The 14,246-nt window shown below is 41.1% G+C and overlaps 1 protein-coding gene across 3 annotated transcripts in view; it reads right to left on the reverse strand.

Moving 5' to 3' along the window:
• The window catches only part of chd3 (chromodomain helicase DNA binding protein 3), a 60,776-nt gene extending 47,571 nt beyond the window's left edge, over window positions 1-13,205 (reverse strand). The window contains exons 1-7 of one of the 3 annotated variants that reach the window (XM_084712395.1): window positions 12,704-13,204; window positions 8,563-8,690; window positions 8,288-8,476; window positions 8,079-8,206; window positions 2,507-2,745; window positions 732-865; window positions 482-611 (exon numbers count right to left, since the gene is read on the reverse strand). In XM_084712395.1, coding sequence (XP_084568521.1) covers window positions 482-611; window positions 732-865; window positions 2,507-2,745; window positions 8,079-8,206; window positions 8,288-8,476; window positions 8,563-8,690; window positions 12,704-12,866 — 1,111 coding nt within the window. In that variant the 5' untranslated portion in view covers window positions 12,867-13,204. Of the gene's footprint in view, window positions 1-481; window positions 612-731; window positions 866-2,506; window positions 2,746-8,078; window positions 8,207-8,287; window positions 8,477-8,562; window positions 8,691-12,703 lie in introns of all 3 variants that reach the window. The other 2 variants (XM_084712394.1, XM_084712396.1) reach the window with 2 other exon arrangements.
• Between the last annotated feature and the right edge of the window lie 1,041 nt (window positions 13,206-14,246).

Below are 14,246 nucleotides of genomic sequence, written 5' to 3' on the forward strand. Positions count from 1 at the left end.
AAATAAAAAATCAATTCAAGTGCTATTGTGACCTTGTATAAAAGAGGGAGTAACCTGTTAAGTTTTGACTGCTTTGTATTATTTAACAAGACATTACATTGTTTACTAGTTAGCTATTAAGTTAAGAAAATGTTACATTGATTGCTAACTTGCTAAAAAATTAACAAAAGGTTACACTGTTTTGCTAACTACATTAAAACAGCAGCTGTTTTAAAAGTTAAATCTCCTCAAGTTTAAAGTTAATACTGTTAACAGATAAAATGAAGCTTAGAGTTTTGGTGCAACATAATTATATTCAATCTAGGTTTAGAGTAGAAACTAAAGTTTTAAAGAAGAGTTTAAATTTAATCTTTCATTTAAAAGCTAGTTTTGAAGTTTGGGCAAAATAATTTAAAGTTAAGGCACAATAATCAGGTTTAATCAGGTTTAAAAATTAATTCCTCACAAATATAGTGTCACATAACAGGCAGGTGGTACTCACTTTTCTTCTTCTTCTTGGCAGGCCGTCCTCGCTTATTCTTCTTGACGCGGCCGGAGCTGTCAGAGCGAACAGAGGAGCTGTGGACGCTGGAGTCCTCCTGCTCCGACTCATCCTCATCCATCTCATCGCTCTGACAGAGAACAAAGGAGAGTCAATCGAGTGAGTGAAAGACAGAAAGAGAAAGTGATAAACAGGAAAAAATTAGCTGGATTGAAGACAGAGAGGCAGCGCGCTGAAGCTTTGTACTCACTGAGCAACTCTTCTTCCTCTTGGCACCTATAGGCGACAATTTGATACGAATGGGTGCCATCTTTTTAGCCTTTGCTGCAGCCTTTTTCTTGTCCGGGACTCGAGGACTTTTACTGCGCTTCTTATAGCCAGGGCCTAGATGGATAACATCATGTGCAACACTGGACATTAAAGAATGATAAAGTAGTGTGTGTCCTGTATTAACAAAGAGTAAGTTTATTGTTTTCATCTTTTATCGTCTTTTAACACATGCTGCTGTCTTGTGAACAGCCGTTGTTTGCTTATATTGTGTTTTAAATGCTCTCTGCTTGCACAATGTAGTGTGAACCACACATCTGTTTACTTTCTATCAACTCTCTTATGTAAATGTTTGTTATTATATTTACCACTTGTTTTTGTATATTATTTTGATAATCACCTCGATGATTCACAGGTCAAAAACATCTTTATTTACCTCATACTGGACTTCTATGCAGCCTCACCCTTAGCTTCTGTCTCTTAAAGAACCCAACACAAACTTATTCATGATTGATTCTGGTGAAACTGGATTTTATTTCACAGAGAAAATATCTTCTGGAGTCTTGATGTACTCTGAATGCTCTGCCTCAACTCTCTGTCATTTATGTTACAGAGTTTAGATAGTTTTACTTGTTGTTACTCTTGTCACTAGCTGACTAGTTAGCTCAAAGATCGATCTATGTGAGACTACAGCACCAATTGCTGCTGAGCATCATCCTAGCATGAAAAACAATGATATGCAGTACTGAATTTGATTAATTTACTGTTTATCAGACCACAAATGTAATAAGAACGAGGAATGAGGAATGAGGCAGCCAGAGAGAAGTGTTTCTGATTACCCAACCCAAGCACACAATTTTATATCTTTGTTTACTGATTTTGGTGAAACTGGATAGTTTATGCATGAAATTTTTGGTTTTCCCTCTTATGTCCTCCGGCTGCTCTGCCACAACTTTTGGTGAGTTATGGAGTTTCCTAAGGAACAAAGCTTTACTTGTTGTTATTAATTAGCTACTTTGGCTACTAACTGCTACTTAGCTCAGCTTACCTCCATGCAGCTGACAGCCCAAACTGGGAGCTCAAACACTGGGAGAGTGCAAGCTAACTAGCAGTAGCAGTTAGCTACTTTTTATTAAAAAAAAAAAAAAAAGGAAATATGATTAACAATATATAGAGAGCTAACAGTGAACAGTTAAGTAACTAACTTGATGAAAAAGCACTGTAAGGTAATCACAAATGTTGGAGGTGTTAACATTACTGTAGAGCTGACAGGAAGTAAACAGACATGTGGTTTGTAAAAACAGATATATGTCACACTATATTGTGCAAGCAGAGAATTAGCAAGTAAACCACAACATAAGCAAACCCAAGTGTTAGCATCCATTACAAAATGATTATTATCATGCATCATGTGCGTCTAAAACGGCACACTGTCCTGGTAGTCTAGGGACAACTAAAATCAAAAATACATATTTTTCCTTGGCCTGTAGTGTTATTAATTCATCTAGATTTTTTTTCTGGTGATTTGCAGAGTTTTAGAGATATTAGCCATGGAGATGTCTGCCTTCTCTCCAATATAATGAGACTAAACAGCACTCAACTTTGCAACTCACACCAAAAAAACTCTAGATGGATAAATAGCACTACAGGCCAGGGGATCTGGGGTCTACTGACCCTTTAAGTGCGCTTAACTGGATAACAAACAGTAAAATCTGACACAAAGGCTAAAGGTGTGCAGGTCTAAAGCTGACCACTGACCTTTGCCCTCTTTCGTCTTGGCCTTTCTGATTGGTGGCGGCTGCAGCGGTGGCTCGGGCGAGGCGGTCGCTGCGGAGACCTGCTCGGCGACAGCAATCGCAGCAGCTGCAGCAGCCGCCGCAACAGCAGCAGCATTGCCCTTGAAGGGGTTGTTAGAGCTGAACTCCCTCCACTTGGCCCCCAGGATGGTCATCATCTTTGACATGGGGATCTTAGGGTTCTTCTTGGCTATCATCGGCCTGCAGACGAGATGCTGAGGGTCAGTAACCATACATGCAAAATGCAGAAATCTGCATCAGCTTTCACCTAAATTGTAAGAGTCAAGAGAGTCATAAAAGTTTTTCAGTATATGTAGAGCTTTAATTTTTGCTGACTATCAATTATATTCATGCGCAATAATCACAGGAATGGCTTGTATATAAAATCCGCAGCGTTTGCTAAAGTTATCAATATCACTGCAGAAGCTGAATTTAGTGAACGGACTTCAGTTTTCCACCGCAGCTCAGTCTGACAGCCAAAAAACTTCCCAACATACACAAGCAGTGGACATAATGGATTACTTCATGTTATCAGAGTCAAAGCAGGTGTGAGTCAGCCGCAGGGGCCGAGGCTCAGGCTGCCACCGACACTCTGACAGCACTGCAGCCTGAGAGGCACAGCTAGCAGGGATGATAAAGTCACAGCTGCCAGACAGAGCGGACGACAGAGGCAGGTAATACAGTAGTACTTGCACTCTTGTTTTCAACACATGCCACCCGTATCTGTGTTAAAACGCTGCTGGTAGTTTCACTGTGGACAGGTTTTTTTGACTGGGGCTGCCAGAATAAACGGAGGCTGGTCTGTGTGACAGCAAGAGGCCTGAAAGTTTACACAGAAAGTTGCTTTTGTTCCTGTGCATTGACATATGTTGCATCCACTGTACCTACAAATATTAAATTCTTTTTTATATGGGTTTTAATCTTTTTTAAATCTATCTAGACAAACTGTGTTAATTCTATTTTCTAAATACTAACACTTATTTCACTCCTCCTTCTTGTGTATGTGTATGGTTTTAAATTTGAGTTTTTGGTGTTTTTGCTTTTGCTCCTGAATTAGTGGCACTTTGAGCTGTATTCCATGCATGAAAGGTTCCATTAAAATAAAGTTAATTCATACAATCATTCATTCAAATGCACACTGTTTCTAACACGTATTTATCATTGTCAGTTATAAATTTAAGCATGTTGTATAAACTCTACTTGGACATGTATACATGCATATACTGTACACATCCATCTACTTCTTGTATAAGTATCATGTTACATTAATCATTCAATATTTATTTCAGCACTCTGCACCACTGCATTATTGTATTCTTGTTTACTATTTACAGAAACACTCTAATGAAGGCTCTATGCTGAAACACATAAGCATTTGTCTACTGTAATGTCAGTACTTGGTCCTACTTGTATGGAGGACTTGCGATGTTTTACCTTTTTAACTTTTTTAGAATTTACAGAGGACGTTTGACTTGTTTACAGACGTGGTATGTTGCTGTCCATGGTTGCTTTTTATACAGTTAAATATGCATTTTTCACCCACCTGTATGTACATGATAGTTCTGTGTTTATTTTTACCTTTGTAATCTTTGTTCAGCTTCATTGTTCTACCCTCTTTCTGTTTTCCCGAGAATAGTTCATGGAACTATGTGTAACACAGAGTGGGGCTGCACAATTCATCAAAAGTACCGTATAACTGAAATCACCAGTGTTGGGCAAGATACTTGGAAAATGTAGTGAGCTTAGCTACAAGTTATTCTACATTAAATGAAGCTTCACTACACTGAAGCTACCCACCAGAGAAATGTAGCAAGCTAAGCTACACTAAAATGACAAAAGTAGCTTAACTACATCAAAGCTAAGTAAAAATAAAGTATCTATGTATCTGTCTGTCAGTGTTTAGTAGTATATTTATTAGCCCCCTTTTGTACTAGGAGCCATCTAAACAAATATCAAATTATTTATTTAAATTGACCACAACAATTTGGTTTTGTTTCGCTTAGCTAGCGATTGTTGTGTTAACATCGGGAAATACCTGAATGTGTGTCCTTAAATTGTTGGATGTCTTGGATTTTGACAGGAGCTTCTTTTTGGGGTTCCACATTAAACTTCGGAACGTGTAACTGTTCTGTGAGGACTCGATAGGTAACATGAACTTGTTAAGGTTTGGCCATGGAGATTCACGAGATACATCACAGGTACATCACGTCACATGGAGGAGACGCATTTAAGGTTTAAAAATGCGTGGGGAAATGTAGTTTTTTTTGGACGCCATCGCGTTATTTGATCACTAAAGTAGCTTCACTACTGAAAAGCTATTTGATGAAGAAAACAGCGACGTTACAACCACGTTACTGAGAAATGTTGTTAAACTAGTAACGCCGCTACTGCCCAACACTGGAAATCGCAATATAGCCAAGTGCATTATCCAAATCACAGGAGCTGCAGTTTTTTGATAAAGGTAAAATGTGTCACAAATCATATTCATTTTTTTTTTTTTTTGCATCCTCTTCAACCCTATTTGACAGCAAATTCAAAAGGGAGTCAAATTCCATGTATGTGTACAACAACTTGGCCAAAAAAAATATTTCTGATTCTGAAATACAAGCTTTCAATGGGCCAGCCTGAAACGTAGAACCATGAACAAGCTCAAACTCGAAAACTATGCTTGTCTTGGGAGTTGGCATCGACATGATCCTTGCACTTAATGCATAGGAAACCCATGCAGGAGACAATTTCTAATTATGAATCATATTTGCTAAAGTCTTTTTCATTGCCCTCTCACGGTTTCATTCCAGGGTCACTATTCTCCTGTATTTCTCCTGATTTATTACAAAAAATGTAACAACTTTTTTTTTCCCCTTTCATTATCACAACCTGTTTCTGGTTCTGTACAGTGTGTGTAAGCCCTATGGCTCCAAACATATACTGTTTCCAACTGTACAGCAATACAGCCACACCACATGAGAGCTCCACTGTATCCAGTTCTACCAGTACATCCATGCTTGCACCTTGTCCTCCTCAGTGAGTGAGACATGGAAAGAGAAATGGAGATCACTGAGCGACAGAAATACTCAAGCAAATTTCAGATGTCCTGAAAGATTTCCTGTTTCCCTCTAAAATGTGCACTTAATGTGTACAGACCCCCGATATAGTTTCTAAATCCTCCCCATTGTAGAGGTCTCAAGGTTGGCGTGTGTTATGAATAGTTCCATAGAACTATACAGATCAAATTACAGCCAAATAGCAGCAAAGCTTTTCTTTAATTCCTGAATTCTTTCCACTCAGTTTGAAAAGTTTCAAGTAGCAATTGTCTCCAATTCACAACTCACCAACTTATTTCTGTTCTTATAGCATATGTAACAATAAAATGATGAAAAACAGCTAATATGGGGCATTTAAACGCCACGTCCTGCTACATTAAAAGTGGTACTAATCACAAACAAGAAGGCTATATCTCCATCATCAAGTCAAAAGTGCTTGCAGCAAATTGTTTGTAAGCAGACCACATCCACACCTCTTGTCGACTGAGGCGGTTCCAGGGTTGGTTTGGAGCCAGAGCCTAATTCTGAACCAGTTGTGTGTGTTTCCACAGCCAACAAACTGGCTTTTGGCCCTGAAAACTGGTTTCTTAGTGGCACCAACTCTTTGCTGCCAAGAGAGCAAAAACCATTTGGAGGCTGGGGGTGGGATTATCATGAGGAACCGAGATGTGCACACAATCACAGTCACCTTTCACTTATGTTAACCAAATTTTCCAAATAAATTTTGGCAGACCTGTAAAGTGCATGCATGATGGGATCACAGCTGTCAGATCGTCTTTATCTGATCAGTCAGCATGACAGCTGGAGCAGCTGTAGTGTCCGTGTCTGCGTGTTTATCGGAATCCAGAAAAACGAGGATTAAAAAATTCTAATCTATAACATACAAAATGAACAAGACGTTATTAATCTGACCACAAGAGACTGGCCAGACCCAAGAAGAAAAAGGTCTGGGTCTGTCAGAGCTGGTGGGATATATCCATGCATAATTTTGCGCACTTCAAAATTAAGAAAAACTCTGATTCAGTTTCCTACACCCACAGTGGTGTTAGCGGGACAGAGGAGCGAGGATGGGAGGAGGAGATGATGCTGCTCCTCAGCCAGCGAGCTGCACATTAAAGATGATAATAAGGAATTGTAAAATACAACACAATTTCAAGGTGTTTCAGTGTAAAACATAACCAGTTACATATCTGCATGACATTTACGGTTCATTAATCGTGTTACTGTTTGCAGGCATTCATGTAAAATAAACTATTTACACATGAAGCTGCTTTGGAGACGTCCTGCTGTCTGCAAATACTGTTCGTAATCACGCTTTCACTTCTCGAACCAGGAGATGCCTCTCCTCGCTTGAAAATCTTTTCTTTTTGTTTCCTCCTGGTAACTCTGCTGTCATGCTGACACAGCTTGCGCTCCTGGCGCACCTGCTTCTTAAAGATGATTAGAGCTGACTGTCTAACTCACTGACGAATTAATGAGGGCACTTCAGCACAGCTGACAGGTGTATCCTACTGTGCGCTGGTGGCGCAAGGGATGGGACATGCCAAGATACCCCTGCACCCCTGGTGCAAGATGGCAAAGTTGAATTTGGACAGACTTTGAATAAATTAAATCCATTGCGCCTCGTGCTTTCCACATGTGCTTTAGATCAGCCTAAGATAGAGCCCTTAATGTTTTTTCCGGCAAAATATTAACCATGAGATTCCCCATGTGTGAAAAGCTGATCTGTTTGAAAGTTTTCTATAACATGTTTGGAGATATGAGGGGCTGCAGGCCGCTGTTGTATTTGATTACCCACCAGATCTTGTGACCCACATCGTTTGAGGAAGTACTCAGACCCCTCTACATAAGTAAAGTATCTGATATATTAAATAATTTAATAAAGTGCATCATTAATACTGATGAGTTAATGCATAAGTAGCATTTTAATTTATCGGTCAATCACAGCCTGATCTGAGTACATCTTCCAACACCGCAGGTCACTCAATCTAACGGGTTACCAAATAAAGTGTAACACTGGGTGAGATTGCGGTGATGAGTCAAAGAAACAGTCATGTTTTACTTGAGTCCACTTCAGTGTGATCAAAAACTGGTGATGACAGATGTAATCGTTAATTTAGTACACAGTAGTAGTAGCAGTAGTAGTTAAAAAGTAGTTAGATTTTGTCGTGTTTCTTTTTCTTCCTTTTTATCCTGAGCGGAAACAAGCCTGATGACACACACAGTTCCCCGTCTACACTATTTTGCAGCAGCATCATTGCTGCATCCTGGGCTTAGTGGCACCCAAGACATTTGTGATTGGTTTAAAGAAATGCAAACAAGGCAGGGCCTTATTTCCCCTATAGCAAAATGTGCATGCAGACATTTCTCCAGGTCTGACCGCTGTGGATAGAGGTCTAGCTATGCAAGACTAAACCAGCTCCAAACTGGCACGAGGTCCTTGTTGGTCGAAAAGAGGCAGACTATGTGTAAACAAGAGAGAAATTGCACCTCATGAATTGGCTGAAGGCTTTATAGTTGGTGAGTTCCCTGTAGTCGTCCTCTGTGAAGGTATGATCAACATCCTCCAGACCCCACTCCTTCGCCAGCTGGGCGGACGTCTTCTGCTCTATCGGTTGCTGAGGAGAAACCACCAATCAGAACAGAGACATAACAGATAACAGATGAAACAAGGGTGGACTTGCCAGAGACAACTTTACCTTTGTTGTTTCCTCCTGACTGCTGTCCCGGTCCCCATCGTCTTTTTTCTTCTTCTTGGTTTTCTTCTCCTTCCTTTCTTTATGTTTCTTCTTTTTCTTTTTCTCTCCGGATCCATAGTCACTGGCGATGCTGTCCGAGTTCTCACCATAGTCCCTCTCTCGGTCTGAGTCTCTGTCTACATCGCTGTCCTGAAGACGAGACGAGAGCAGAGGATAATGAAAAATAATGAGGGTGAAATGTACAAATCCAAAGCATGACAGCTTAACAAACTTACAATCTTCTTGCGTTTCTTTGCTTTGATGGGTTTGCCCTCTTTGTCTTTCTTCTTTGTGTCTTTCTTCTTCTTCGGCCGGCCTTTCTTCCTGCACGGGACCTCTCTGTCTGATATCTCCGGCTCCTCGTCTGGGAGGAAAAGCAGAGGAGGGAGATTGAAGCGTGGAAGAAAGACAGCTATCAGAATCAGATGAACAATAATCTTCTCAGCACCCAGCTAATCCCCCCTGAACATAATTACACCCAACAAAAGCTGCGCGATGGCCATGGTGGCTTCTGTGACCTCTGACCTGATCTAAATTGTGACACATGCTAAATTAGATACAGTTTGTCGGAGGGCTGTAAGTAGATTTGACAGCTGGTGTTACGGGCTCCATCACATGGGGATAATTGGTTTTTGGCAATGTAAAAGTGTGACCAACACCTTCATAAACAAACTTTCTCGGGTGTTTTCAGCTGGAAAACATCCATAAATCCTGAACAGAGTACAGAAATTTAGTGTTATTGTATTTTAAAAACATTTGATTGAAGGAAATACAAATTTCAATGTAAAACCTCTCTGCTGCCTAATAATAGAAGATCAAAAAAGACTTGCAACTCGACTTGGACTTTAATACCAATGACTCATGACTTCACTTGGACTTCGACATGAAATATATTTGATACTATCCCAAAAGCCCAAAAGTCAAACTGCATCACTTTGCCCTCTGGTAAATTCTTCACAATATTTTGGCATTTTATAGACTAAACAATTAATCGTGAAAATAATTGTCAGATTAATTGATTATGAAAGAAAGATATTTGTTAGTTGCAGCCCTTAAGTTGACACTTAATTCCCCAGATCTACTTTGTTTGAACCAGTCCAACAGCATACAATCAAGTTGCAGGAAAGAACCATGAAGAATTAATATTACAAGTTTAAAAAAAAGAAGATACCAAAGAATGTTAATCTACAAAAACTATGAGGTGATCAACAAAAAACAAAATGCAGTATGCAAAATGTGTGGCTCAAAACTTACAAGCAGAGATGCAACAACTTCCAACTCCGTTTGACATTTGAAGTTACACAAAGAACAGTAAGGCAGGGCTAATATTAACATAGTTAGCCTGCTAATGCTTAGCTGACCTGAGCTAGCTAACAGCTAAGTAACTTTGTAACTCAATGAGGCTGGAAACTCACTGTTACATTATGACTTATGGATGTTTTTCAGCTTGTTCATGTCAAGGACTTGTGAACACTGGATTTAAGGGACAAATAATTTTTAATGCATGGAAAATGCAGTTGGGGATCATTTATTTTGTAGAATAGCATTTGCTAAATTGAGGTGATTGCTAAGACTCACATAATTTGGGCTAATACATCGGCTAGTCATGCAACTTAGCAACAGCTGAGAAGATTAACTGAGAATACTGCTAGTATCATGATTTCATAAGACAAATAAATTATACATGGTCATCCTCCAACTTTTAAAGTTGCAACTCCCCAAAGATATTAGGTTGGCGTTTGTGACCCACAACCATGTGGAGACCCCCAGTAATTATCTTGCAACCTCCTTGGGGGTCCCAACCCCTACATTGAGAACCACTGCATTAGGAAGCGGGAAAAGATTCATGCACTGAACTTGCGTGTCTGCAGCTGCAGACAGGTATGATATACGTTGATATACAGTTGGTGTTTATAAGATACAATTTAATTTGAAATTACCACAAATGAAATTTGTGTAGAAATCAACAAGCAGAATTTAAATTAAAATGTCTAGATGAGTTCTACAGAATCGTAATTTTGGACGCTGCTCTTATTTTGAATGGGTTCATGATGCACAACAAAAACCAAGTTGGTTTAAACTTTGTTGAGATTTACAGGAGGTGAAGAGGAAGTGGGGTGGGAGATTTTTTTTTTCTTTCTTTTTTTTTTTTTTTTTTTGCATTTTGTCACAAACTTGACTTGTGTTTGTCAAAGTGTGCTCTCTCATTTTTCATAGCCCCTCTTGTTGCTCCAAGGTACACAGCAACTCCCTGTTACATCAGGACTTGGAAATCAAGGTTTAGGACTTGATTTTGGACTTGTCAGTCTTGACTCTGGGCTTGAATTGTGACTCTGAGCCACAGTGCATCTAAAATACATGACTGTATCTCTGCTTTGAGGCGACAAACGATGTGAAAATATCAGGCCAGTTATTCCCTCTGGTATCTGTGCAATATCACAAGCAGGTTAAAGCAATTTAACCTGAAACCTGACCTGAGCAGAAAAGGAGAAGTACAGAAAGACACAGAGAAACAGCAGCAGGCTGAGCTTCAAAGGACAGAATGCAGCAAAGCGTTAAAGCATGACCAAAATATGTGCTGCGGTCTCCGCCGTGCAACCAGCCTGTTTGATAGGCTGCATTTTGTCGGATTTTATTGTCTGCCTGCCTTTGTTGGTGAGCGCTCCCACCAGCAGCAACAGCAACAACCCCACCACCACCACTACCACCACCTCCACCTCCTCCTCCTCCTCCTCCTCACTCCCACCCCGTCCAATTTCAAACAACCAACCCCTCGCTTCCCTTCCCGCGTATCCGTGCAGCACGCAGCCGCCGAAGACACGCCGGGGGCGGCCGCAGCACGCACGCAGGGCTCGGTGATTCAGAGGCCGCCAGCGGGACGGGACGGTGCGGTGAACTGGAACGACTTCTTTTTATCCCGCTGTGCAATTCCCACACCGGGACCCCGACCACCGCTGGTAGAGGTCGTGAGGGGGTTAAGGTCCTCGTCGGGAAGCCCCGACACTAATTTATCTGTCTGGCACGGCATGGCGGCGGTTCCAGAGACGAGCTAATTATGCCTAAAGACAATGCAATGGATGATTCCTGCAATATTCATAAGAGAAATTCCACTTTTATTTGCAAAAAAACTCATGATTTTCTGCTCTGTGACACCTGCACTGTTACTTTGAAGTGTTTCTCTAACATCTGCATAGCATTGACACCAAATTACTGTAGTTATTATGTGCCTTTTATGAATAAACTGCAACCTTTAAGGCTGCTGCACTGCTATTTTTGACTTCTTCTGTTGCAGTGTGGTTAACCAGCCACTACTTTCTGCACCTTTTACTTCTACTGCAACCCCATATGCAGCTCACAGAAACTTCCAGAATGTCATATGCATTCAATCATCTTTTGACAAGATCAATTCTGAAAAAAGAGGAGCAACTCCTGCAGCAAAAAAAACACAGCTCTCCTTGATGAAAATACTTCATGAATATGTTATTTAGATAATTAGTATGCTAAAGCTATCAGAGGGAGCTAAACAGTCACACCTTCCTGGCCTGTAAGTGAGCAGCATGCAGCAGCAGTGTCCTATTTTGACCTGTCAGAGACAATGTGGTGGGGTAGGGGGGCAAGTTTGTGTCTCCACGCCACGGTTTGACACTATCACCCAGCTTTCATGCCTGCTGCACGGCACAAAAACGCACCATCTCCTCTGGTGATGAGCATCCAATAAATGTAGCCTCCGGCCATAGGAGTCCATGTTTATGCCAGGGAGCTTTTTACCCTTCAGGGCGACCTTATTACCCCGCAGACCCGAGCTCATTTACATGCCATGTCATGTCTGAGGAGCTGTCAAAAAGGAGGATTTAAGGGACAAACAACTTTTGAGTGCGTGGAGAAGAAGTGAGCTTCAAGTTGGTTTAAAGTTTTGTTGGGATGTGCAGGAGGTGAAGAAGAGGAAGTAAGGAGGAGTGGGAGAAAATATAGAGAGAGAAACACATGCGCCCGGCTGGTGTATTTTTGCTGTTTTTTTTGTTGCAAACTGTTTGTTTTCAAAGCGCACTCTCTTGTCTTCTGTAGCCGCTTATTGTGGCTGCAAACATGGCTACAGAAACATATACAGTAGGTGCACTAACTAGAGGATAAACAGCATTTTTTTGGTGGTGAAACGTGCCTCTTTTAAACAAAATTTGGACTAGTAAGTTGTATTTCGTGGCGCGCACTCGACTTACTGTACCGTACTGTAGAAGCACAGATTTGGGGCACAAACTGCGGCTTCCTGCTACTTCCAACATGCCCTTTCTCCTCCACATTTTTCGGTGTGTTTTTTAATTTCGTGTTGCGCGCTCTCGACTTGTCCGCCACTTTGCTTTTTTAAGCCTCCTACTGTACCTGGCGCGGCTGGTGTTGCAGTTTCCCGAGGCGCCGCCGGCGAGTTTATGTCGCTTGCGTTCTCGTCTAGGTCTCCGTCGTCGTCTTCTTCATCAAAATCTCCTCCCTCGGAATTAACCACCATGCCCTCGTCTTCCTCACAGGACCGGAGAGGAGAGGACATTATATTCCTGTCATTTGGATCCGTCCTTGTGTTCAAAAAAAGCGTATTCTCGCCCGAATGTGTGATATTTATTTAATATTCAAATCGGCACAGAAACAAGTGGGGGGCGTTTTGAAATATTTTACACTAGGCAGAGCAACAAAGATGGCCGCCCTCTTATATTTATTTTTTAACAACCCCCCCAATAAGAAAAAATCCCCTTACATAAAAAATGGCTGACTATATTATTTCAGAACGCACCCCCCTCCTCCTCCTTTCTCTATCTCTCTCCGTCTCTCTTTCTCCCTCTGCGCGCCCCCTCCCTCCTTAAAAACGTACACATTGTTACAAGGAAAAAGGGGTGTGTGACTGCATGTAAGTTACATTGTTACTTGTTTGTTTCTTTTCTGTCTGTGTCCCCCCCCCCTCCCTCCCTCCTCTCTTTTCTCTGTCCCTATCTCTCCCCACAAGTCCGGATCAGTCACGAATCCGACACACTTGCCTGGTGTCACTGTCACTTGCAAGATCACACGCAACAACTCTCGCTTTCTGCATTGCAGAGCCCGACACAAATCTATCAAATATGGCCACCTTATATTCTCCGGAGCCCCCACCGTTGTATAAAAAAGTATTTTGGAGCAGTGTGTGTGTGTGTGTGTGTGCGCGTGTGTGTGTGTGTGAGAGTGCTGGGGAGGGATTGAGAGAGGGGGGTTGGGAAAATCTGCCGCAGCCATGCCCAGACTTACATCAGATTGTATTGCTTAAAAATTAACTACTTGTGGTGGGGATGAAAACAATTCAGAATATGCAAACTATACTCCCCCCATTTTAAAGCATCGTATTAAACATCTCAGAGCGCATAATCCAGCTCTAACACAGAGGTTTGAGACCAAACACAAGCGATTTTGTGTGCAAAACTGTGAAATCACAAGCAGCAGACTGTGTCAACTGGATGGCAGTAAGGCCATGGGAATCCCTACATCCCCATCCAGCCCTCAGTGGCTGCTCAGGGGCACTTTTGTTTTGACAAAAGGAATTTTGATTTGCCTTTCACATTCAAACCTCACAACGAAAAAAAATATATAATAATAGGGGTCAGATAGGAGAAACTGTGGCACCGCTGCAAATAAAATGTGAAAGAATGATCGGAGCTTGTAGCAGAGCTGTATGTTAAAAATCTATACATCTACACTCAACAAAAATATTAACACAGCACTTTTGTTTTTGCTCCTATTTTTCATGAGCTGGAGTTTAAAAAAAAGAAAAGTAAGAGTTTTTTCTGCACACCTTTCATTTTTTTTCATAAATTTGTTAAAATCTGTGTTAGTGAGTACTTTTTTTATACGTCCACCTGACAGGTGTGGCATACAGAGATGCTAATAGAGAGCAAAAGTCATGTCC

This window comes from Lutjanus erythropterus, chromosome 23 (genome assembly GCF_056507025.1).
Source record: "Lutjanus erythropterus isolate fLutEry1 chromosome 23, fLutEry1.hap2, whole genome shotgun sequence".
In the NCBI taxonomy this organism is placed as follows: domain Eukaryota; kingdom Metazoa; phylum Chordata; class Actinopteri; order Lutjaniformes; family Lutjanidae; genus Lutjanus; species Lutjanus erythropterus.